Source organism: Lonchura striata, chromosome 12 (assembly GCF_046129695.1).
Source record: "Lonchura striata isolate bLonStr1 chromosome 12, bLonStr1.mat, whole genome shotgun sequence".
NCBI classification, from domain to species: domain Eukaryota; kingdom Metazoa; phylum Chordata; class Aves; order Passeriformes; family Estrildidae; genus Lonchura; species Lonchura striata.
The window spans coordinates 22,460,298-22,484,462 of NC_134614.1; the positions used below are offsets into that span (position 1 = coordinate 22,460,298).

Genomic DNA, 24,165 nt, shown 5'->3' on the forward strand with positions numbered 1-24,165 from the left:
TTCCCCTGCTGACAGCGGGTCCCCTGTGCTTGCAGAGCTGACCTACGCCTGGATCTTCAACGAGTACCCGTCGTTCGTGCACCAGGACAGCCGGCGCTTCGTGTCGCAGGAGACGGGCAACCTGTACATCGCCAAGGTGGAGACCTCGGACGTGGGCAACTACACCTGCGTGGTGACCAACACCGTCACCAACAGCAAGGTCCTGGGGCCACCCACGCCCCTCGTCCTCAGGAACGACGGTAGGAGCCTCCCAAGCTGCCCTTTGCTGTGTTTGCGTGGCTGGATGTTGCCCAAAAAAGTAAAAAGTGGGTGAAATGTTTCTTTTAGAGCGAAGGGTTTTTTGGAGATGCTAGAGCTGGGGTTCAAACTCATGGACAGGCAAAGTCGCTCTCGCCACTGCTGCAGCGACTCTGAGAGTCAGGCAGTAATTACAAAAGAAAAATCCACTGGGAGCTGGGCAAAGACAGGAAACAAAATAGATTTTAGAGCCTGGACGTAGCAGTTTTTCTCATTTTCTGCAGCCCAAAAGTGAACAAAGGCACTTTGTTGTTTCGGTAAGTGTTAGCTCAGCCTGTGTTTCCCAGCAGAATTAGTGCTATTATTAGTGGTCTGTGGAATAACACAAAAAAGGGAAGAATAAAGCAGAAGAGGATTTCTAAATTTATACAGACAATTGATCTGTACCCGTCGTCATTTTGGAGCAGATAAGAAAAATGCATTTACATGTTAATTTCCAACTAAAATTAATTAAAACATCTCTGTTTAAAGGCTAATAGTTGGGACATTTGTTCCAGGAATAGAAATGCAATGTTAACAACTTTTCCTGGAAGAAGATCCACTTTCACCTCCTGGGATTTGACAAAAATTCCTTGCTTGGAAAATGCAGGCTCCTTTCTGCAGCCTCCTGCCCATCAGCTTGACACAAGCCCTGTGGAAGGAGTGGGAAATGCTGCTTGTGAAAAACACCAGTCACTTGGATTTTAAAATTTTAAAAGTTTAATAATAATAAAATGGTTATAAAAATAATAATACAATTAGATTAATAAAGTTTAGAGTTAGGACAATTACAAGACAATAAAAAGCAAAAAATTATGGACATCTGGATGCTCTCAGACACAGAGTCACGAAAAGCATCCCTTGTGAACAAAGGAATCACCCTTAAAAAAATACACTTGTTGCATATTCATATATCCTTCATGGTTATGCATACATTCTATTTAAAACAAGAAACTCTGTCTGTTGTATGTCAACTGTTTCGTTTAATCCCCACTGCATCTTCAAGTCTGAGCAAGGCCTGAAGAAATTAGTTTCTTCTGATAAGAATCCATAAATTCCTCTCCTTTGGAAGATTTAGGTGTTCCTCAAAGTGAGTATCTCATCCCTAAAAAAAAAAAAAACTCCCCCCACATCCATAGTCTCTATTTTAACATTATGTTGGAACCTAAAACTACATTTAACACAATACGTAACAATTAATACAGCATAACTTTCTAACATTACACATATAATATTCATTGTAATAGTTGTGAAAAGCCAATCATAAAATACGCATTTTTCACACTGCTGGTGATGAGGAATTGTCACAGCTGGGCTGGAAGGGGTGGAGGTGCTGCTTTTCCAGCTGTGCCCCATGCCTGCCCTCCCTTTTGGGGAATTCTGTGTTCCCATAAACACAGCAGCAGCAAATCCATCCCTCGGCGTGCACAGGGAGTCGTGGCACGGATGACAAAGAGCAATGCTTAAATTTCCCTCGTGCTGACAATTGCAGTGCTGAAATAACCTTTTTAAATATTCCAATAACAGGATTTTTTTTTTTTTTACAAACCCCACTGGAAGATGTTGAGAGGGACTTGGTAGAAGGGTGTGCAGTGGTGGAACAAGGGGCTTTCAGCTGATGGGGCAGGGATAAATGGGGAAGGAATTGTTCTCTGTGAGGGTGGGGAGGTTCTGGCACAGTTGTGGCTGCCCCATCCCACTCCAAAGCCTGCTGGGACCATCCAGGTGTTGAGAGCTGCTGCTTCCCTATTTCTCTTTAAAATGTGGGATTTGCCATGCCAGGATTGAAGCAGTAACAGTGGGAAAGGACCAAAATAGTCCTGGAATAAAATTGCCATCAGCAGCAGCTGTATGGGCCAATTAAACTGCAATGTTTCACAGGTGTTGTCAGGAAATGCATATCAAATCCTCAGACAAATTAGCCTCCTCCTGAATTCCTGGGACTTTCATCCCAAAAATCGTTTTTAAGCTTTGAAATTGGAAGAAAGACACAAAAGTCTCTGAAATGCCACAACATGGAACATCTGATGTGCCCTGACACTGGGACTGCTCTCCAAGCCACAAACACAGGGTCTCTTTTAATCCTTTATTTCCTCCTCCATCCCTGCCACCTGCACGGCTAAGTCAGATGTTAAATCACCCAGGAACAGCAGGAAAAATGAGGATTTTCTGCGTGGAAATGATCTTGGATTCAGGATGGAGATGTCTCAGCTGCTTGGATGTTGTTCCTATAAAGAGGAGACAGCAGGACTCACTTCACACCCTGTATGTATTTATGGAGATAGGCAGGGTGGCATTGCAGCAGGAGCCTCGTGGCTTTTCCAGGTGCAAATCCTGATTTTTCCAGGTACAAATCCTGGTTTTTTTGGTGGTTGGAGCTCTCAGTGAGGCTGGGAGAGGCCAGAGCTTCAGGGCTAAGGGGGGTGGTGGCTGTAGCTGATGTCCCACAGCCCCAGGGAAACATTCCCACCCCACTGGGGGGTTTTATCCCACTGGAATTTCATCTCTCCAGGCCCAGCCCAAGACAAAGAAATGGGAATAAATAAAAACTGAGTGAAGAGAAGGAGGAAAAGATCTCCACAAATTCTATCAGCTGCTGCTTTGGAGACCACGGGGCTGCTCTTGGCTTGATTGAAGCTCACTCAGCAAATATTCAGCACAGATTTTGGAGAAATTTAGGCAAGATTGCAAAGATTTGGCAGGTCCCAGGAGGGAAAACAGGATTTTGAGCTTTTGGAGGGTGTATTGTTAACATGCAGAGGGCTAATGAGTGACATGCCACGTCATTCTTGTTTGTATGGTTTGTAAATGCTGAAATGTCATCAGGGAATCCCAGATTTCCTGTTTCATGTACCAGGCAGGGCACAAATATGAGGAGAGTATCCATGTTTTTAATAAGTGCATTTAATTTTGACAACTGGGGCCGTGCAGCAGCTTTGTTGAACATTTATTTGCAATAATGTGCTGGAAGAAAGATGGCATAACCTGCTGCTGCATCAGAGCAGGTCAGCAAGCAGAGGTGGACGTGGTGTCAGCCTCACACTGAGCATTTCCAGCTTTATCACTGGAAAACTGAAGGAAAAAACAAGATTTTCTTGCATCCAATGTGAAAAGCAAGAGCAGGGAGCAATCACAGACCAACCTCAGCAGCTCTGATGTGCCCCAGTGTCACTGCAGGCTCCTGCTGGCTCATTTCTGTATTTTTGGGATTCTCCAGGGCTGACCCAGCTTCTCTCCTGCCTTGGCCACAGTCCAGGAAGTGCTGCACTGTTGAGTTTGGAACTGCAATCATCAATTAGCTGATAATCACTATTGGTGGAATTATATGTGCTGGGTTTAAGACGGTGCAGTGGCTGGAAACGGAGCCATTTGTCAGGGGTATAATGGCCTTTTTATGTGCACAAATTTTTAAACACAATTTCATAAAGAGGCTGCCACGCTCCGTGATTTACTGGGGCAGTAAAAAATAAAGAAATTACCCGAGGAGTGGAAGATCTCTGTGCATTGAAATCCTGGAAGTTAATAGAAATATCTCTGTTAACTCCAGGGATTTTAAAACTTTTTCCTAATGGCTGTTTGTTGCACATTTCATTTCTAGAAGATGCTGAACCTCCCTGATTATTGCTCCCCTTATCTCACAAGTTACCTGCAAAAATCCTGCATATTCAAAAGCAAAAAGTAACAGGGCCATGAAGAGATTTTAATCTTTGGCAGATGGTGTGGAGAGTTGGTTCAGCTTCTCCTCTGGCAGTAAATGGGAAAAGAGCCCACACTCCACGGCTGTTAGGAACAAGCCATGTTTAAAATGAATGGATTAATTGGGCAAGTAATGATGTATAGAACAGCTCTGTGCTAGCACAGGAGCACTTGTGAATTTACTGCTGAAATTCAACCAAGCCTTAGCATCTCCTTTATGTTCCCAGGGGTGATGGGAGAGTATGAGCCCAAAATAGAAGTGCAGTTCCCAGAAACTGTTCCATCTGCGAAAGGAACCACGGTGAAACTGGAGTGCTTTGCCTTGGGCAAGTAAGTTTGGATCCATTATTGTCATTAATTATCATTCCTGCAGCTTCTCAGGTTCGTGGTGCTGGGTTTGTGGGGTTTGCAGCAGTTCCTGATGATCCACTTCCCTCAGCAGGAGTTACCTGTGGCCAGTTTTCAGAGCAGCCACAAGGCTTGGGGACTCTGGTTTCTGGAGTAAACACTGGCAACACTTCCAAAATGTTGGGACTGGTAGGAAAATCATCACAAAATGGATTATTTGGGTTGGAAGGGACCTTGAATCCCATCCAGTGCCACCCCTGCTGTGGGCAGGGACACCTTCCACCATCCCAGGGTGCTCCAAGCCCTGATTTTTGGACACTTTTAGAGCAGCCACAGCTTCTCTGCACAACCTCTGCCAGGGCCTCCCCACCTTAAAAGGGATGTGTTTTTACCCCAGATTCAGCTGGGTCCAAACAGCATTTTAATAATAAAATGTCTCCTATTTATACGCCGCGATAAACACATTTAGATTTATATTCCACATAACCCACCCGTAATAAAACTCCTCTGGACCCTGTGCCAGGCTCCTCATGCTGACCATGCCTTCCTCTGCCATTTTTTTGGTGTTATTATTTCCTTTCCCTTCTCAGCCCAGTGCCCACGATCAGCTGGAGGAGGGCGGATGGGAAGCAGCTGCCCAGGAAAGCCCGGAGGCACCGATCCAGCGGGCTCCTCGAAATCCCCAATTTCCAGCAGGAGGATGCTGGACTCTACGAATGCGTGGCTGAAAATGTGAGAGGGAAAAACGTGGCACGAGGACAACTGACATTTTATGGTAAGCAGGCTGCCTGCTTTCAGGGCTTTTTTTTTTTTTTTTTTTATTGCAGTCGGTGCAATCTGCAGTAAATATTTTGTGAGGACGTAATTTTGCGAGGATATTTTTTTGAAATTACTTTCTTTTCAAACGGCACATCTCGAGAAGGGTGTAATTTGAAATAAAACCTGGCTGAATGGTGCATATTAATTGAGAATCAGAGCAGCTGGAACAAAAACACATCCGCAGAAGGACATTGGCATGGAAACGTGCTGGAAACACGTTTGGAAAAGTCTTTTTCCCTTCTTGTGGCTGGGAGGGTAAGGCAGGAAATCTGAGGGAGCATCCTCTCGTGCTACAGCTTGGGATTTGTGATGTATGGGTTGCCCCAGCTTTTGTGGATAAGTGTTAATTGCTGATAACCAATTAAGAAGAGCTTTCAGGAGGATCAGTGATTAAGCAATGAGGGGAGTTGGGATTTAAAGTGTCAGGGCAGAGCCCTCTCCCCTCAAAGGCTTTCTGCTCCTGCTCTTCCCTCATGCAATCACAGTCCTTGAGCCAGGCACTGCGAAATGTCAAATTTCAGCTTCCTGGGCCTGCTCTGTTAAATAGAAGATGCATTTATCCCTCTGATCCCTGCATTTCTGCTGGGAACAGCCCCAGAGAGCAAAGTGAAAGAGTGGCTTTACCTGTGTGCAGGTGAGTGAGAGCTGCAGGGAGGGGATTTAGGGGCACAAGGGGATGGCTTTGGTACCAAGCTTCTGCTGGAGATGTTTTGGAGAGGAGAATCTGCAGGTTCCACCTGCTGTGCAGAGACCTCCACAGCATCAAAAAAATCCTGGTTTTGTTGGCTCCCCTGTTCCCATCCCATGTTGTTTTCAGAGAAAATACTGACAAAAATTCAGAGTTTTCTCCTCCATATATTTCTGAGGGCTCAGCTCCTGTCAGCAGGGAAGACTGGGTTTGGCTCCAGAGATTAGGAGAATGGTTTTTGATTTATAATAATTCTGCCACAGAAAAAGAGTTTGGGAACCAACCCTTCTGGCAAAACTGAATTGAGTTTGGTGAGCAATGTAGGGTTTTTTTTAAAGTAGGGATGTTTTCAAATTGGAAATATTTCTGAAAGACATTTCATTTAGAGATCACAACTTTGGGGGCTTCCATTTCAAATGAACATTTCTCCTTTTAAAACTGAGGGGAAATATATAATGAGTAAACATGAAAAAGGAGTGAAAGAGCAAGAACAAAGTGAAATCTTTCACGTTAAGGAAAGAATCTGGGGTTGATTTGAACAGGTTTTAATTTTTTTATTCAATGATTTAAAGATTCTTTTTTTCTGTGTTGTTTCTCCTGATTTTTCCCATATGAAGAATAAATTAAAAGACTCATCAGTTGTACAGTTTTGCTGTACCCACAGCCAAGGCTGCCTTCCTTGGAAAGCAGTAAATGGAGCCTTTGGAACGCTCCCACCATAGCATATATTGAGTTAAAATCTCATTATTGTAATGAATGTACTGCTCTGGATCCTACACAAAAGCTGCCATGGTGGCTCGTGCTGCTTTTCACACCCATCGTGGCATTCCAGCAGAGAAGCTCGAAGTTTTTTGGGAAGAGGAGTGTCCTGCTGTCAGTCTGTCATGCTGGGAACTCTTTCCATCTCTTCCCTGGGAGTGGAGGAATTCCCAGTGGAGAGGTGGCAGACAGGCGCCTCCCCTGCTGCAGGTTTTAAAGATAATTCACTAAAATATCATCCTTGTTGTCTTGAGGATGGTGATTTTCCAAGGAACTGGTTGGGTTTTTTAGGGTAACTTGTGTTTTGCAGCCAGTACTTAAAATAGAGCTCTTAAAAAAGAATTAAAAAAAAAAAAAAAAACAACTTGCATTCTGTACTCTGGGCTCTGGAGTTTTGCGTGGCACCAAAATTTTATAGGTGAAAGTAACTTACTGTAAACTTTTATATAAATAGTTGGGAAAATGAATATAATTTTCCTTAATAATTGGGTTTTTTTTAAAGCTGAGAAATGTTGTTTCACTACTGAAATATATCTGTAGTGGTGGCAGAGCTTCCAAGTTGCTTTTGGAAGGTCAGGGCTGGTGCTTGGAGAGGGAAACGCCCTGGAGGTGCAGGTTTGAATGGATTTGAGGAAGAAATTTTTTTATCATCAGAGTGGGCAGCCCTGGCACAGGTGCCCAGAGCAGCTGGGGCTGCCCTGGATCCCTGGCAGTGCCCAGGGCCAGGTTGGAATTTGGGGTTTGGAGCAGCTGGGACAGTGGGAGGTGTCCCTGCCATGGCAGGGGTGACACTGATGGGATTTGGGGTCCCTTCAGCCCAAGGTGGTGCTCAGTGTGCTCTGGGCTGTCAGAGGTGCTGCCCACGTGCTCTGCAGGTCACAGTGAGGCTCTGGCAGCTCCACTCCTTGAAATCCAGTTATCAGCCTCTGTGCATGGCATAAAATAAGAAACTAGAAGAAAAAGAAATTCAAATTTGCCTGCTTGTTGTAGATAACCCAGCCTTGTCAGCTTCTCTGGGTGCTGCTGGAAGCTGTCAGGGAGGGTTGACTTCTGCCGTGTTTCACTCTTGTATCAGTGTTTATTTTCTCCTCCGTTGGCATATCAGTGACACTGAGGTTGTTTGACACCCTTGTTGCAGCAGAAAAGGTTAATTAAACGTGCAGGATCCATCCTTTCTGCCTTTCCTGTGCTCTGAGCCCCTCCCTGCACCAGGCTGTGTTTCCCTGCTCTCCACAAACCCTTCTGCCAGGGCTGGGTCCCCCTTGATGGATCGACCTTCCCATGGAAACGTGCTCCTGTTAATGCAATTACAGCAGCCAACTCCTGCTTCCTTGGCTGATGGAACTCTGAATGACACATTTCCTTGCTGATGGAACTCTGAATGACACATTTCTCTTGTTCTCCCTGCTGTCCCAGCCTCAGGTTAATTCCTGGCCAAAGCTCCTGCTGGGATTCTTGGGGCTGTCCTGTGCAGGGCCAACAGCTGCACTTGATCCTTGTGGGTTTCTACCAACTCAGAATATTCCCTGATCCTGAATTATCAAATTAGACTGCACAGCCTCTTCTTTTCCACCTTTTAGCAGCTCAGAGTGCTGGTGCTGCCTTCCTTGTTCCCTGTGCCAGCTGAATCCCGTGGCTGAGGCAGGTGAGGTCCCCAGCAGGACACAGGGTTCCCTTCTCCCAGTTTCTCCCAGTTTCTCCCAGTTTCTCCGGGGCCCTCCACACCCTCAGCTGTGTGTTTTGGGATGCACTCCTATTGACCTGATTGTATTTTTAATCTGGCTGCTCATAAATTTTACATTTGCTAACCCTCCGCAGGGCTAAGATTTATATCCTGAGCAAACAGCAATGCCAACAATTATTTTTTTCCTGGCAGAAGTACAGTAAACAGATTACCTTAACCAGCTAATTTAAAAAGAAATTGCCTTTTTTTGTTCATAAAGCCAGCATCGAGGAGACGCTTATTTATTATTGATGTTTAATTCGTGGCAACTTTAGATGCTGTTTCAGCCCAATCTTCTTTTGTTGATATTTGAGACCCCAAGGCTGCTCATCCCTGGGTTTGAGCTCCTTGGGCTCTGCTTCCCTATGTTGACTCTGATCAGTCAATGCAACATCTTGATATCCCCCTTCCCAACAAAATATTTCACCTGAATAACAGAAAATATGAAAAATAGCTGCTGGTTGAGGTGTTATGGACGTGCTCAGTGGGGCTGGGAGTGACAGCACAGGGAGCTGCACCACCACTGAGAACATTGTACTGAGAACGTTTGTGTGCTGGGATTTGACACAAAACCTGGGATTTGTCCCTGCTTTTCCAGTCAGATCCACACTGGGAAATATCCAAGCCCCAAAGCAGCTCCCAGCACTGTGCAGGTGCTGCCTCAGCATCACCTGTGTTGCTCCAGCATCTCCCATCCTCTCCTGCTCTGGCAAGCCAAGGAAAGGAGGAAAAAAATTGCAGCTCAAATGCTTTCCAAAAGTGTCAGCACAGCAGCATCTGCATTAGCAGACAGACAGACTTCTCTGTCACTAATTACAGTTCTGTGAGATATTCAGCAAAACACATTTAATTGTCTGGGCCCCTTTTCAGATTAAATCCTTCTCAAATCTAAGGAATTTGTGAGGCTCCTTAATTTTGCAGTGAAAAGAGTCCTCCTTTCATCAGCAGGCCTGTGTTTTATTTGGGAAAAATCTACTTTATGCCACTCTGTAAAACAGCCTCAGATGTAAATCAGATTATTCTCTTCATTATGGCCAGAGGTCTAAAAAGGAAGTTTGCACAAGTGAAAATAAGGCAGTTTTATGTCTGCTCAGTTTAGGTCCCAAATCACAAATAATTTGCTGAAAATTTGAATAAAGTGAGTTTCTGGACTGATAAAATGACAAGAAAATTCCTGTACATAGGGCAAGTGCATGATGGTATTATTACTATATTATTATTAATTATCTTTCACATCACTCACTAGAAAACCCTGTTGTCACCTTTTACACAGGTAAAAGTTAATACAGTGAGGAGTAACTCTGAGTTTTGAGTTCTTTTCTGCCCAAGGGAGCTCTTGCATCCAGAGCAGCTTCCTGCACAGAGCACAGACATGCTTCTCATCAGCTTTTCCTTTTCCAAGGGATTGCTGGAACCCTGCTTACAGAGAAACCCAATTTTTGGAGATTCAGAAAAAGTCTCGTGTTATTATCATTGTTGCTTGGAGAATCATCTCTCCAGCAGGAGAAGCAAAAATACAAATAGGGTGAAACACAAATAGGAATTAAATGAGTGAAGACTACTCATGGAACACCCTATACCTCCCTTACACCCCTGAGCAGCTGCAGTTTAGTGCCAGGATAAAAAAGCAACTAAACCCAGGAGGATGGGTCCCTGTGGGTGTGCCTGTAACACCCACAGCCTACAAAAATTGGGAACAAAATCCTGCAGTGGTACAGAACATGAGGTAAATGTGAGGAAGGGATGACTGAAGTGGTTTTATCAGCTGGGTTAAGTCCTTCAGATTTTTCTCTGTTTCTTTTCCTCTGGTGTTTAATATTTTAGTGCCAAGCAGAACTGCCAGGCTGGGTTAGTAAGGTCAGTCTCGTAGAGTTTCCAAAGACTCAGCCAAATGGAGATTTATTTATTTTTTTTAGGCACAGCATTCCAGCAGATTGGTTTGGTGCAGGATTTGCACACCTTGAGGTTGTACAGGTATCAAACAGTCCTTGACTGGCAGCAGAGGTCAGGAGGGAGGACAGGAAGAGAGAGGAGAAGGGGCAATCCCACACTGGAGGTCTGGTTCCACACCCCTGTGATCTTTGGGAAGAAACAAATCCGGATCTGTGGGGTTTGTGCACAGGAGCTGTGTCCCCGTTCGGGGCAGGATGGGCACATTTCTGCACAAGCCTTACACACTGCCTGCACTCTTTATTTCCAGTTACTCATCTGCTTTTCCCATCTGGTTGTTTTTATTTTTTTTCTTTTTTTACTTCTTACACTTGGCTTTCTGGTCTTTAGACCGCTCTGATCCTGGGCTCAGTCTCAATCTCCTTAGAATAGAGATGGTAATGGACAACTCATTCAGCCTTTCATCTGCCATTAATGATGAATTACACAGCCTGCACCAGGTCATCAGCTGCTAGAAATTGGCTTAGGAACACTGAAATCAATACACACCAGCTGAGAATTGGATTCTGGATATGTATTAGCACCTCATTTGCTTGAGCCTTTTTGGTTGTTTTGAACTCACAGATGATTGCAGTGTCCTACAGGTTTATTTCTTGTTTATTTCTGATATTTCTCCTTTACTTCTGGGGGTTTGTTACTCATTTCTGAGGTGATGCATCATCACCTGCCACATGATTTCATTTTCAAATATCTTTTAGGACATGATTTCCAGTTCCTATTTTTGCCTTTTAATTTATTACAGTGAAGGACAGACTGCCCCTGGACTTTTTTGTCTTAGAGAAGTAGGAATATATTTGGGCACATTTACCTGGTTTTAACTGTCCCACTTTGTGCTGGTGAAGACTGAAAGGTGATCAAAGGTAAACAGGGTTTCTTTCTCACTATTTCCATCACTTTTCTTCAGTCTCCCTGAGTACAAACTCCAGAAATCTCCTAGGAGGGGAAGATTTTTCTTTAAAGCAATCCTTATGTAAGAGTCATGCTTATATCTATTAGCTTTTTCTTTCACTTTATAGATTTAGCATATGAATTTTGCTTGCAACTCAGATGAATTCTTAATCAGCTTCCAGATTTTTCCTCCAGGATGTTTCCAAGGCCAGTACTATCTTAAGTACTCCAAGCAGGACCAAAATATCTCCTGTAAAATAATTTCTCTTTGGTCAGCGTCACTGAAACAATCCAAAGGACATTTTTTTAGACCAGTCACGAATTAAACCTTGTCATTATCTCCAAGAACATCACTACACCAGAAAATGTTGCAGAGAGGAACTGGTTTCATCCCCTTATCCGAATTATTTTAATTATCATGCCTGAAATCTCGTGTCCTGTTACCTTGGCCTGATCCCCAGTGGGCGCCTGTCAAACTCCATTAGGTTGTGGCCACTCTGCTTTGGTGGCTCACAGATATTTGCAGCGTGAGCCAACCCCTGAGTATTCCCCAAGATGAAGCCAAGAGCTTCTCTCTGCACTGAACTGTTGAGAGGAGAGCTTGACCTAATTAGAAAAAGCTCCCAAAGAGCAGCAGAGAACGAATTCCTGCCGAACAAACGGCTCAGAGCTTTTCACCGAGATGATTTCCTGACCTGTGCTGCTTGCTCTGTGACGGAGCCCAGGCCTGGTTTGGGGCTCTGTGTGCTGGAAAAATCCATCCTCCAGCCCAAGCTTCCACAGAAAGGCTCAGCAGTCTCTGTTGTCTGGTCTCAAGGCAGTTTATTGCAAGTTATCTCAAAGATTTTCTCCTGGGGCTGCTGTGGTTTGCTCACAGCTCAGGCAGAGGCACACACACACCCTGACATCCTCTCTGACCCCGACTGCTTCTTCTCTCCCACCCAGGGCTGCTGCTCTCTTTTATATGGTACATTACGTGTTACATGTTTGCAGTTTTCCCCAATGCCTATTACCTATATTAAATGGTGATTTTCTATCTTTTATATGGTACATTACGTGTGACATGGTTACAGTTTTTCCCCAATGCCTATTACCTATATTAAATGGTGATTTTCTATCTTTTATATGGTACATTACGTGTTACATGTTCACAGTTTTTCCCCAATGCCTATTACCTATATTAAATGGTTCCTTTCTACTCTAAACCAATCTGTGAGTGCCAACATCACCAAGAACATGGAGGTGAGGAAGGAGAAAGAGGGAGGACAGGGCAGGCCCAAATCCCAAATCCATCTTAAAACCTCTGACCCCCATGTACAAAACCAAACCCCCCTGTACAGCACTCAGAAATTCTTCCCTCTACTTTGTGACTACTTCTACTCTAATATCTAAACTTTTGTGACTTCTTGTTCTCCCTGCAAGGTTGGTAAATCATTCCATGGCTCAAACCCAAAATCACAGCTGTTTCCAGCTGCCTGCCAGGGTCTCAAATGCTTCTGACCTGGGCCCAGAACATCCAAAAATGTCTGAGGGACATTTTGAGTTCCGACAGCTCTGGAGTTGTGTGCACCATAAATGGCTTTGGAATTTGGAATTTTAACCAGTTCATATCTCTGGAGGGGGTTAGGGTGGTGTGGGGTGGGGGCTGTGGCTCGTGGGTGCTGCACTCCAGAGGGTGACGTGAATTTGGGGTGGCAGCTTCCAGCACTGCACGTCTCAGTCTCAGCACTCAGGGCAGGAGCTGGGATGAACAACCCACAAACCACCCCCAAAAATGCCTTTTGGAAAGAATTTCCGTATTTGGGGAAAATTATTATTTCCCTTATTTGGGGAGTCTGTATGAAATGAGGATGAATTCTGAATTTTCTCTCCTCCTCTCCACGGGAGTTATTTTTGTTTTTCCATAGCACACACTCAGGTTATAGAGCTCAGCTTACCATTCATGGCTTTTCTTGATTTGCAGACTAATTCCAGTTGTTTTGTCTGGGTAGGTTTTTTTTTTTGTTTAGATTTGTTTTCATGTGGGAAATCTGTAAAACAGCGCAGCAAAAATAAAAAAGGCAAATGCATGTGTGTGGGTTTTATAGAGCTCCTTTCATGGGATCATAAAATTCCCTTCAAAATGATGAGTTAGATGCTGTTAGAATAGTAAATATGTAAATTCATGGGTAATTTGCAAATGTCCTTGAGCCACTGAACCCATTGCAATTGCTCAGCTCGATGGAATTGTTCAAGTTCTTACTCCAGATGACAGAACTGACTTTCATCTTCCTATATTTAAAGGCTTTCCCTTTCCTGTCTCTTTAGATACTGACAATAAACAAGCTTAAAATTTTACAGGGGCAGGAGGGGCAGCCAGAGAAATAAACACCATTCACTTCTCCTTTCCCTTCTGCATTGCCAGGATGCTCAGTTCACCTTTTGTTTTTTTTTTTTTTGGAATTCCCTTGGAGCTGAGGTGCTGTGGAAAACTCTCCACCTCATCTCTGCTTTGTAGGCACGTTCAGGGTGCCAGGGGTGGGGTTAAACACAACCCGAGCTCTCTGAATTTGGATTTCCAGCATCCCATCATCACAGACATACCCCTCTTTTGGGTATAATCCTATCAATTTGCCCTTTTGATGTGGTATTTTAAAATTTATCCTTTCAAGCCAATCTCTGGGCCCCGTCCCCATCCAAAGATGTGTAAAGTTGTTACCTGGCTTTGAGGAATCTTTTTTTTTTTCTTTTATCTGATTACACAGGGAAAAGTATTAATCAGGTTCTTGGAGACCTCTGCTGGTAATACCATCCTGCTAAGTCAGATGCTCTTGTATCAAAATAGGGTAAATGCCCATTAAAAAAATCAGAAATCTATTGTTTACTGGGACTTTCTGGAAAGTATTATAGATATAATATTTTAATATACTATTACTAATAAGATCTTAAATAGACAGCATTGCATATTGTAAATATATGTGGATAACAACAACAAAAGGCAAGTCTTAAGTCTGTGGTTTCGGGTGGTCTTCAAAACCATGTGGCAATTTTAGTGGAATTTAGTGGAATCTGGCTAAACTCAAATTCTATTAAGAAAAAAGCCAACAAACTGATAAAATTATGTGAAACACCATTAAAAATACAATCCCACAAGTGATTCGAAACTGCCAGTGCTAGTTTTCACTAAATTCTACCAAAACGTGTCTCCAATATCTGCTTGTGGCCCTTCTGGATTTATTCAGTGTCATTAACACAATAATTGGGTCCAAAGATTTTTCTTTTCTGTGGCAATATATGGAGATCTGGCCTTAATCAAGACGGAGAGCCTGGACCTGAAGTAGTGCCTGTAACCATGCAGAGTAACTGGAATAACCTCAATTTCAATGCAGAACTAGTTCTAAATTACATGTTTTGAATTCTGCAGCTAAATTTTAGAGCTTTGAAGCCTAAGTTTATTGAGACCCTGAGGAGGGAAAAGTCTCTATTTCAAAGACCAGGTGCATAACTACTGCTTTGTTTTTGCAGGATGAGCAGGGCTTCTGAAGCTACTCTTTTTCTTTAAGGGTTTTTACTACAAATAAAATAAAAGTAGCTTCTGATCTTGGCCTGTGCCACCTTCAGAAAGCAGCACTGGACTCAAGGAAGAACAGTAATTATTGGCAGTTCTTATGATGCCTTTTTGGGGCTACTTAAAAACAGAGGCCAGGCAGAATTAAGGGAATAAAAAGCTGTTCTATTTATTGAAGGGCCTTCAGGTACATTTAGGGTAGACAAAGCCCCCAGGGGCTACACCCAAAAGTGGATGATGGGTCACAGGTTTGCACACTTTGATAAGTTTGGTCCATTTGTATATTGGGGGTGAATCTTCCAGCTGCAGGTAATGAAGTCACTGACCCCAGGTTTGCTCCCCCAACTCACTTTTGTTCCCATCTCTCTGGCCTGAGGCAGTGAGGGGTCCTTGACTGCCAGGCCTGGAGAGGAATTGTTGTGTCTGCCCCAAATGGGGAAGCAGCAGCTCACACTGTGTGTGGAGTTTGGAGTTACACCCTAAAGAACCGCAGGGTGACAAATAGACGGGAAATAGTAAATCTAAAACCCCAATGTTGCCAAGCTCCATGTTCTGCTAAGAAACGTCTGCTTGGCAGCACAGAGCTGCTGCTCCCAGGCTCGAGGCTTGCCTCCCTGCTTGCCTTGCAGCCCAGCCCAGCTGGACGCAGCAGATCAGCGACGTGCACGCGGCCATCGAGGAGCGCGTGTCCTGGGAGTGCCGCGCCAGCGGCCGCCCCAAGCCCTCCTACCGCTGGCTCAAGGACGGGGAGCCCCTGCAGCCACAGGTAGGCACTGCTGGAACCCCCTGGGGATGGGAGCTGGGGGTGCTGGGCTGTTCTGCCAGCTCCCTGATCTCTGGGCGTTGGTTTTGGGGTGGGGAGGATGGAGGTGCTGTGGAATCGCGGAATTGGGTTGGAAGGGACCTTCAGGATCATCTCCTTCCACCCCTGCCACCTTCCGCTGTCCCAGGCTGCTCCAAGCTTTGTCCAGCCTGGTCTTGGACACTGCCAGGGATCCAGGGGCAGCCACAGCTGCTCTGGGCACCCTGTGCCACCCCTGTTGCTTCCTGTGCCTGGTGGCACCTCCCTACAGCTCCAGGAGCTGCTGCCAGGGACAAGCAGGACACACAACAGCTCTACATTCAGAGCTCTCCTCCCCAACATGAAGGATCCACAATGCAAACCTAAGGCTAGAAAGAAGGAGGAATGGCTGAATGGGGCTTTGGATCAGTCACTAGAGAATGATCACCCTAAAACAATTATTTTAATTTAGGATGTTTAGGTGAACTTCAGGTGATAATGAAACCTCGTGATCCCTGCTGGTGTTTGATGGATTTCCCACTCCTCCTGCTGAGCTGTGTCCCTGTGCAGCAGCTGTGGAACTACACCCTCCCACCAGCCCAACCTCTCCTGGGGGGGTCATCACCCAGTCCATGATCCCACCTTGCCACCACAAGCTCTGCCAAGTCACCAAAGCTTTGGTTTCACAGTAGCCAGCACTTCTTCCCCTTCACTTATTGTGAAAGAACATGGCAGCCCCAATTTGATCAAACCCTGATAAAAATTGCACAAACATTAAATTTCTGCCCTAAGGCCAAGTAGAAAACCAAAAGCTCTTTATTTTAGATTTTTTTTTTAATGTCAAACTCCTGGGGAGGGAGGGAACACTTTGCTGGACTTATTAGAATTGATAACTCGAGCTCCATATCCTCAGGCTGACAAATGATAGCCTGGTCTTTCACTCCACACACTAATTCTGGTTGCTTCACGCTGGTCACTGGCAGATGGTCTTATTCTTAAATCATGTTAGTGGCTGATACGAAGTAAAGGATCATTAAATTATTGTCATTTACATTGTTTTCAGTAAACCGCAGAAGATTTTGAATGTTTCTCTCTGTGCTGGCTGAGATGGCAACCAGTCTTAGCAGCCTGCATTGGCAAATCACTCCAAATGGCCTCAAGATGTGCCAGGAGAGGGTCAGGTTGGGCATCAGGAGGAATTTCTCCATGGAAAGGGTGAATTTCTCCATTGGAACTGCCAAGGGAGGTGTCCAAGAAACATCTGCATGTGCTGTAGCTCAGTTGCTATGGTGGTGTTTGGTCAAAGGTTGGACACAGTGATGCTGGAGGTCTTTTTCAACCTTAATGACTCTGTGATTCCATGGAAATGCCATTGTTCTAAATGTTTCTGAGGATGGGCTTGGCTGTGATGTGCCACTGTGGAACAGAAGTACATTTCTTGCTTCAAGCTTATCTCCTTGAAAGGGATATTAATCTAAATGCTTTGGGTATTAAATCAATGAGGGGTCAAGGGAAAGTCCTCCAATTTAAATTGCATTTACCAGCTCCTATATTGGTTTCACCATTTAGTCTCTAGCCTGACATAAATTTGGCTGGCAGACAAATAAATCGCAGCATGCAAATTCCTCCCGTTGCCGCTACTTCGTTTTGCCCACCTTGCTATAAAATACAGCAGGACAACCTCTGGGTGCTGTCCTGAGGAGGCTCCTTGGTGTTCTCGTTCATTTTGGAGTTTGTTTCGCTGTCCCTCAGGGCAGGCTGCAGCTGGAGCAGGGCTCTCTCACCATTCCCAACGTGAGTCTCTCGGACGCGGGGATGTACCAGTGCGTGGCGGAGAACAGGCACGGCGTCATCTTCGCCAGCGCGGAGCTCAGTGTCATCGGTGAGTGTCGCCCTGATTCTTAAGATTTTCTAAAGCCTGCTGAGTTTACATTCTCTCAGAGAACTTTCTCACACAACTTTCTGTGAACAACCTATTGTTTTGCATTCCTTCATAGAGGTGGAGAAACTTGATGTACTAGTAGTTTGTTCAATGTCATTGGAGAGGTGGCACGTTCGCCCTCCAATCCACTGGCACCTTTGGAAAAGTATAAATGCTGGAGTCAGAAAAGAAACTCTCTGTTTTTCACCTTGCAATAGCAGTGACTCGTGTCGTGCTTTCACGTGTCTTATAGCGACAGGTGAGTGCACGTCCCCTGCACTGCCAAGCTCCCAAATCCACAGCAGCCCCTGCCCGAGCTCCCTCTGCCAAGCAGAAGAGCATCTTTGACCATTTGTTCCTAAGGAAGGCGTGAAATGAAAACTTGAGGCAGTGGAGAGCAGAGAACAGATGTTTTTTACTTCATCCCACATTCCCACCTTCCTCCAGGAGCTGGCAGGTCCATTCACTCTCCCGCTGCTTAAAGTTATTTCTGGAGAAACCTGAGCATTCAGAACATCCAGGGCTATAAGTGCCCGGTCCTGGCTGCAGAGGTGACTCTGCTCAGGACACGGTGACAAACCTCCTGGCTGAAGAGGCCATTCAGCAATCTAACTGCAAACAAAATTCCCCCATCCCAAAGAAAAGCATCTTCCACCCCACAGCTCTGTGCACAGCTGCTCTGCTCCTCCCAGATAAAATCAGAAGAAGCTCATGTGAATCTGAGTGGGGAAACACCTGAGGGGAGGGAACGGAGATTACAGAGCCAGGATCTTCTCAGAGGTGCCCGTGCCAGGACAGGAGGCAATGGCCACAAACTGAAACCTGGAAATACCACTTAAAATAAGAAAAACTTTATTTTAAGGTTGGTTGGACACTAGAATTGTCCAGAGATATGGTGGCATCCTTGTCCTTGGAGATGCTCAACATCCAACTGGCCACGGCTCTGGGCAGCCTCCTGTGGCTGCTCTGGGTGAGCAGGGGTGGGGTGGGACCATCCCAGATGTCCCTGCCAGCTTTAACTCAATCCCAAACCATGTTCTTGAATGAAAGGCAGCCCTGCTCAGCATAGGGATGTATTTTCAAAGGGTTCAACATAATTCCTGATTACAAAATAACAGTTTCATTGCTCTCAAACCAAAAGTTCACTAGCTGCGTTCTCTGATTTATCTTGAAGAACAAAGCATGAGGTTTTTTCCAGCTATGGGATTTTCAATTATTGGTCATTTTTATCATCAGTGATAGATGCCTGCATAGAAAAAAAAATTCATTTGAAGGATTGTCTGTGTTGCTGTTGGAGAAAAGTACAATAATGCTCAATAAATTAGGCTTCACAATGCTGAGATTTATTGGACATGAAAGAAATCGAAATAAACCCACTGATGCTTTTCTTGTCTATTTAAAACCTGGTAAAAATGGAAGGAGGAAGATGTTTGGGAAGGAGGAAGATGTTTTCAGAGGAGAGAGGTTTAATCCTTGGTGGGGACTCCCAGGGTGTCCCCATGACAAGCAGCTCCTCGTGTCGACACAAAAAACAAATTTTGGAGTGTCTGGTGTGAGAAACCTGGCAAGGAATATTTATTTGGCCAATTTCTCACTTGGGTTCTGCAGCTCTGTTTCTGTCTGTCACAGGAAAAGCACCCAAATGGTGTCCTGCAGATAAATTCCTGTGCATCTGTGATTTAACTTGGCACATTTTGAAAGGAAAGCAGCAGGTTTGCCTTTTCACTGGAGTTTCAAAGCAGGGCAACATTCTGAGCCCTCCCTGGGAAATTTTAGCTTTTAACCAGATCTGAGTGTTAAAATGGTTGTTTTAAAAGGTCCTGAAGTTAAGCACTTGCTACTGATGTTGTTTAATCATCTCAAGTGAGACTTACACCAAAATTAAGTGAAAGGGAGAAATGGAAAATTACAGACTGAGCTTTTCTCAGAGTGATTCTTCTCAATTATTGTTGCCAATTATCTTGCCCGGAGTAATTAAATAAAAGCATAATCCAGTGGTGCTGGACGTTGTAGAAGACGTGTTTCGAGATGCAGTCTTGTCTTAGAGAGTTTTCAGGCTAAATGTTTAAAAAACAAATTGGAAAAATGAAATGTGGGCTAGAGTGGGAAACAAAGTTCATTAAAATCCCCGCTTGACAAACAAAAGGTGTGAATAAATTCATTACTCCTGAAGTGGCCCAGGGAAGCTGTGGCAGTGCTGAGAAATGAGCCCAGAGTTTCTAAATGTCAAATGACGACATTTTGAACGTCACAGAACAAAACCCATGGTGTGTCTCACACAGGAGCAAGAAAATTCAGCAAATGACTCACAAAAAAGCAGTCTAAACTGTTTATTACAGAGGTGGGAGTAACAGGATTATTCAAAAAACCTCTTTTGCTTATAAATTTGGGACAATCATCTGAGAAATTTGTTTCAGAAGTGATGATATATTAATAATGATATAAATAATAATGCATTTGTTTCTGAGTGTGTTGGTGGGAAATGTCTTCATGATGTCTCCTTTAATTCTGGAGTGTTTTACAAAGCCAGTGCTGGTTTCAGGGCTCTTTTAATTTAATATCACACCTGTGTTTCTGAGTGCCACAATTAAGTCCCTGCCTGTGATTAGACATGGAAAACAAAACAGCTCAGAGATCACTGAACTCTGCTGCAGGAACTTGAAGCACTATTGGATGATAAAGCCCATCCCATTTTCAGTGTGGGGTTGTGATTTATTCACCTCTTGGGCAGCAGGAATGATAGCTAAAAAGGGAAAAAAAAAAAAAAGGAGAAAAAAGGAATTTGCTGGGTTTTGTCTCCCACCTCTCCTGCAGGTGAGTTTTGGATCCTGCCATGGGGCATCGAGGTGATGCAGAGCAGGGAGATCTCAGCTCTGATCTCCCAGGGGCAGCAATGAGGGAGCCAAGGACAGTGCAGAGAGCTGAGGGATCCAGGGATGGAGCAGGAGGGATCCAGGGATGGAACAGGAGGGATGTCAGGATGGAGCAGGAGAGATCCAGGGATGGAGCAGGAGGGATCCAGGGATGGAGCAGGAGGGATGTCAGGATGGAGCAGGAGAGATCCAGGGATGGAACAGGAGGGATCCGGGGATGGAGCAGGAGGGATCCAGGATGGAGCAGGAGGGATCCAGGGATGGAGCAGGAGGGATGTCAGGATGGAGCAGGAGGGATCCAGGGATGGAGCAGGAGGGATCTGGGAATGGAGCAGGAGGGATCCAGGATGGAGCAGGAGGGATCCAGGGATGGAGCAGGAGGGATGTCAGGATGGAGCAGGAGGGATCCAGGGATGGAGCAGGAGGGATCCGGGGATGGAGCAGGAGGGATCCAGGATGGAGCAGGAGGGATCCAGGGATGGAGCAGGAGGGATCCAGGATGGAGCAGGAAGGATCCAGGGATGGAGCAGGAGGGATCCAGGGATGGAGCAGGAGGGATCCAGGGATGGAGCAGGAAGGATCCAGGGATGGAGCAGGAAGGATCCAGGGATGGAGCAGGAGGGATGTCAGGATGGAGCAGGAGGGATCCAGGAATGGAGCAGGGAGGATGGAGAGAGCAGACATTGCTGCCACTCTTCCCATCAGCAGGAGTTGTTCCTAAGCCCTTCAGCTGCCTCACCTTTTGCTCTGGGCTGTCTACCTTAAGAAAATGAATGGTTCTGTTTGGTACCAGTACCAACTCCTGGTTGTCTCGGGGGGTTTCGGTGCCAGAGCTGCCTCAGAGCCCAGCAAAGGGATCACAAAAAAGCCTTTGAGGCAGGAATCAGAAGCCCAGGCATCTCCTGGCTCCCCGGGCTGCAGAGAGGCTGCAGGGCTTTGGGGGTCACCTCAGTGGATATCTGAGTGTTTGTCACAAAACATGGAGTGTGCCCTGGGGGCAGGAAAAGATGATTCTTTGTGCCCTGGAGCCAACAAGTCTTGCTTGGTTCAGGACCTGGCTGTGTCAGTGTCTCCCACCTTTATAGAATTTAAATAAATAACCCAGTTTATGCAATAATAATGAATAGGAAGCATAAAAGCGTCAACTTTTCTGGAAATATGAACATTTCTGATTAATTATATGGCTTCTGTGTTTGTGAGAACCTCCCTGCCTGAGAGAAGGATGATCCTGACACAGAAAAAGGAAACACTTTATACTCCTCATGCACGAGGTTCCAGTGCTGTCCCAGTAAGATGTGCATGGTGGCGTTACTGGTTTCTCAGGTTTTTAGCTGAACACACATTTTTTAACAAATCAAGTATTGTTTTTTTGCAGTGAAAGAAGCACTCAGGTGCCTTTTCACCCCATCCAGACTTCACTAGTTCATAAAGTCCAATAATTTAGGAACTGTAAGTGAGAAATAACCCTGGGATTTTGTAAGGTTCAAATGAATCTGGCTTTGTTTTTTCCCAAGGGAATTCTGATCTGGTTTGTGTCGATTTTCCTTTCAGCCATCGGGCCAGACTTTTCCAAAACCCTGCTGAAGAAGTTAACTCTTGTTAAAGTGGGTGGTGAAGTCATCATTGAGTGCAAGCCCAAAGCCTCCCCCAGACCTACTTATTCTTGGAAGAAAGGAAAAGACATCCTGAGAGAAAATGAGAGGTAATGTCTTGAAGTAACCATTTCTTTCATTAACTAACCCAGGGACTTTCAGCAATCAAAGCTAAATTTGTCATTAATAGCTTTGCAAAATTGACTTGCAAATACATGAGGAAACAGCCTGTGTTCAATCCCAAGGAGCTGGAGGTGAGATTCCTATTCCCATGGTGCCCATCCCATCTCTGTCTGCTATTAAATCATCCCTGCCAAGAAACTGATAAAGATGCACACACACAAAAAAAAAAAAAAAAAAAAAGACAAATATATTCCCAGGAGATAAAAGTCTCCACTGCAAAATGCACAGCTCTGGTACATTACTCAGTGTCCTGCAAGCAGGAATTATGTGGGGGCAATAATTTATTTGACAGTTCAGTTTGGAGTCCAGCTCCAATATCTTCCTACACCCCCAGCTGTGTGTGGACTTCAAACAAAAACTTTCTTGGCTGTTGGGAAAAAAATCTGTTGAAACCTAGGAAGAAAGATGCCAGGAAAAGCTGCTGCTGGCGTCTCTTCATCTAGGACAGGACACAGAACTTTTAGACAGGCGTGGGAGAAGAAACTTAAATGAAATCTCTGCTTAAATTGACGTTCAAGGGTCCTGTGAGTGCCAGAGAGGCACCTGAACATCTGGATCCTGCAGGCTGATCACGTGAAGGTTAATCAATATAGATGATCCTTCCAATTCCAGGTGGAGTTAAAAGCAGCACTGTGTCAGGGCTTGCTTTGAATGCTGATGCTCAGCCTGTTGGCTGCCATGGCAATCACTTCAGAGTTTCTCCTGGGGCTTTTGTGGCTTTTCAGCCGGTGTGTGATGTTCAATTCCTTGCTGGAGACACCATGCATGGGTTTTGCTACTGAGACTCCAGCTCTGGAGGCTCCTACTGTCCAGGAGGCAAAACAAAATGTGTTCTTCAATGTTTGCCCGGAGAGCAGAGACTACCACAGTAAAAAAGAAAAAAAAAAAAAAAAAGAGCTTTATCGGTTTAGGTTTCACTTTCTTCTCTGGAGGCTGAGGTAATGTGTGCTGCACCTCTAATGAATCACACGGCCTGAGGGCATCTCTTACTGGTGGTTGAGAACTGTGCAATTGTGTTATTAGGAATTCGCCCTGGGGTACAATTATATTATTGCAGTCATTAAAGGCACTTCATCTCCATAATAATGGAAATCCTGCCTTGGAGGCCTAACTGAGTCAAAATGATGTTGGGGGCCTGACTGCAGAAGGTAAATTTTATATAGGAACAGCTCTAGCACAGATATAGATGAATTGCAAACGCTGTTTGGAAACAAAGACTTGTTTCTGTGTGCGGAAAGTGCAGGGATCATTTTCCATCCTTGATGTTCCACTCACATTCCAGTGCCAAGTGCTCCCCTCCCTGGGAAAGAGCTTTACTCCTGGCAATGCTGAGCCACTGGGAGAGCAGGGGCAGGTGAGACAATCAAAATCCATCTATTCCCAGGAAAGCCTGGCTCGGGAGCAGGGGGTGCCTTTCTGGTGGCCCCTGGGTTTGCCATAGCCCACCAGTGAGGAAGGTTGGTGTCCCAGCAAACCCCCAGGGCTTGGCTGTGGGAGCACAGGGGTTTCTCACCTGGGCTGGTGTGGAATCCCTGTGCCAACAAACCGGGGCTTTCTGCCCCTCCCCTGCACAGAGGGAAGTGGCTTTCAGTAACTTGGCACCAGAGGCTGTTCAGATAGAGCATCTTAAGGAGATTCCTCATGGAATTGGTCAAGGGGTGTGTGTTCCTTGTTGGTGTGGAGTGATTTTGCCAGAGCAGCCTGGGCGTACTCCTGAATCGTGCACTCTAGGGGGACCTGCCTGAGCAGGGGGGTTGGATGTGATGACCTGCAGAGATCCTTTCCAGCCTGAGCCGTTCTGGGAGCAGTGTTGGAAGGGGCTGCTCAGCCCTGCAGGGTCTGCATCGCCTCCCCTGCCTGTCTGCCCTCTTCTCTCAGGTCTTGCTTTGGGTCTAGGCAAAGGGGTTTTCATTTTTCATGTAATAATCGCAATAATTCCACTTATTATTCCTCACAGAGTGAGACAGGGACATTTCTCAGAGGTAAAGCTGTAGCATTGTGTGGTTCAAGAGCAGAATCCCATTTCTCTTGTTCCTCCACAGCTTCCCACTTTTCCCCTTCTCCTTGACTCCCCAACAGCAAAAAAGAGTGCAGGAAAAGCAAGAAAACTTTTATTTAAAA

The 24,165-nt window shown here is 45.2% G+C and overlaps 1 protein-coding gene and 1 long non-coding RNA gene across 6 annotated transcripts in view; one reads left to right on the top strand and one right to left on the bottom strand.

Annotated features, from left to right (window-relative positions):
* The window catches only part of LOC144247000 (uncharacterized), a 708,772-nt gene that overhangs the window by 445,048 nt on the left and 239,559 nt on the right, over positions 1-24,165 (bottom strand). The gene's annotated exons all lie outside the window — the stretch shown is intronic.
* The window catches only part of LOC110469855 (contactin-4), a 276,501-nt gene that overhangs the window by 207,491 nt on the left and 44,845 nt on the right, over positions 1-24,165 (top strand). For 4 of the 5 annotated variants that reach the window (XM_021529011.2, XM_021529010.2, XM_021529016.2 and 1 more), the window contains exons 7-12: positions 36-239; positions 4,200-4,302; positions 4,911-5,095; positions 15,324-15,460; positions 17,228-17,357; positions 21,821-21,971. In XM_021529011.2, the coding sequence (XP_021384686.2) occupies positions 36-239; positions 4,200-4,302; positions 4,911-5,095; positions 15,324-15,460; positions 17,228-17,357; positions 21,821-21,971 (910 nt within the window). Of the gene's footprint in view, positions 1-35; positions 240-2,573; positions 2,602-4,199; positions 4,303-4,910; positions 5,096-15,323; positions 15,461-17,227; positions 17,358-21,820; positions 21,972-24,165 lie in introns of those variants that run through there. The other variant, XM_077786195.1, reaches the window with a different exon arrangement.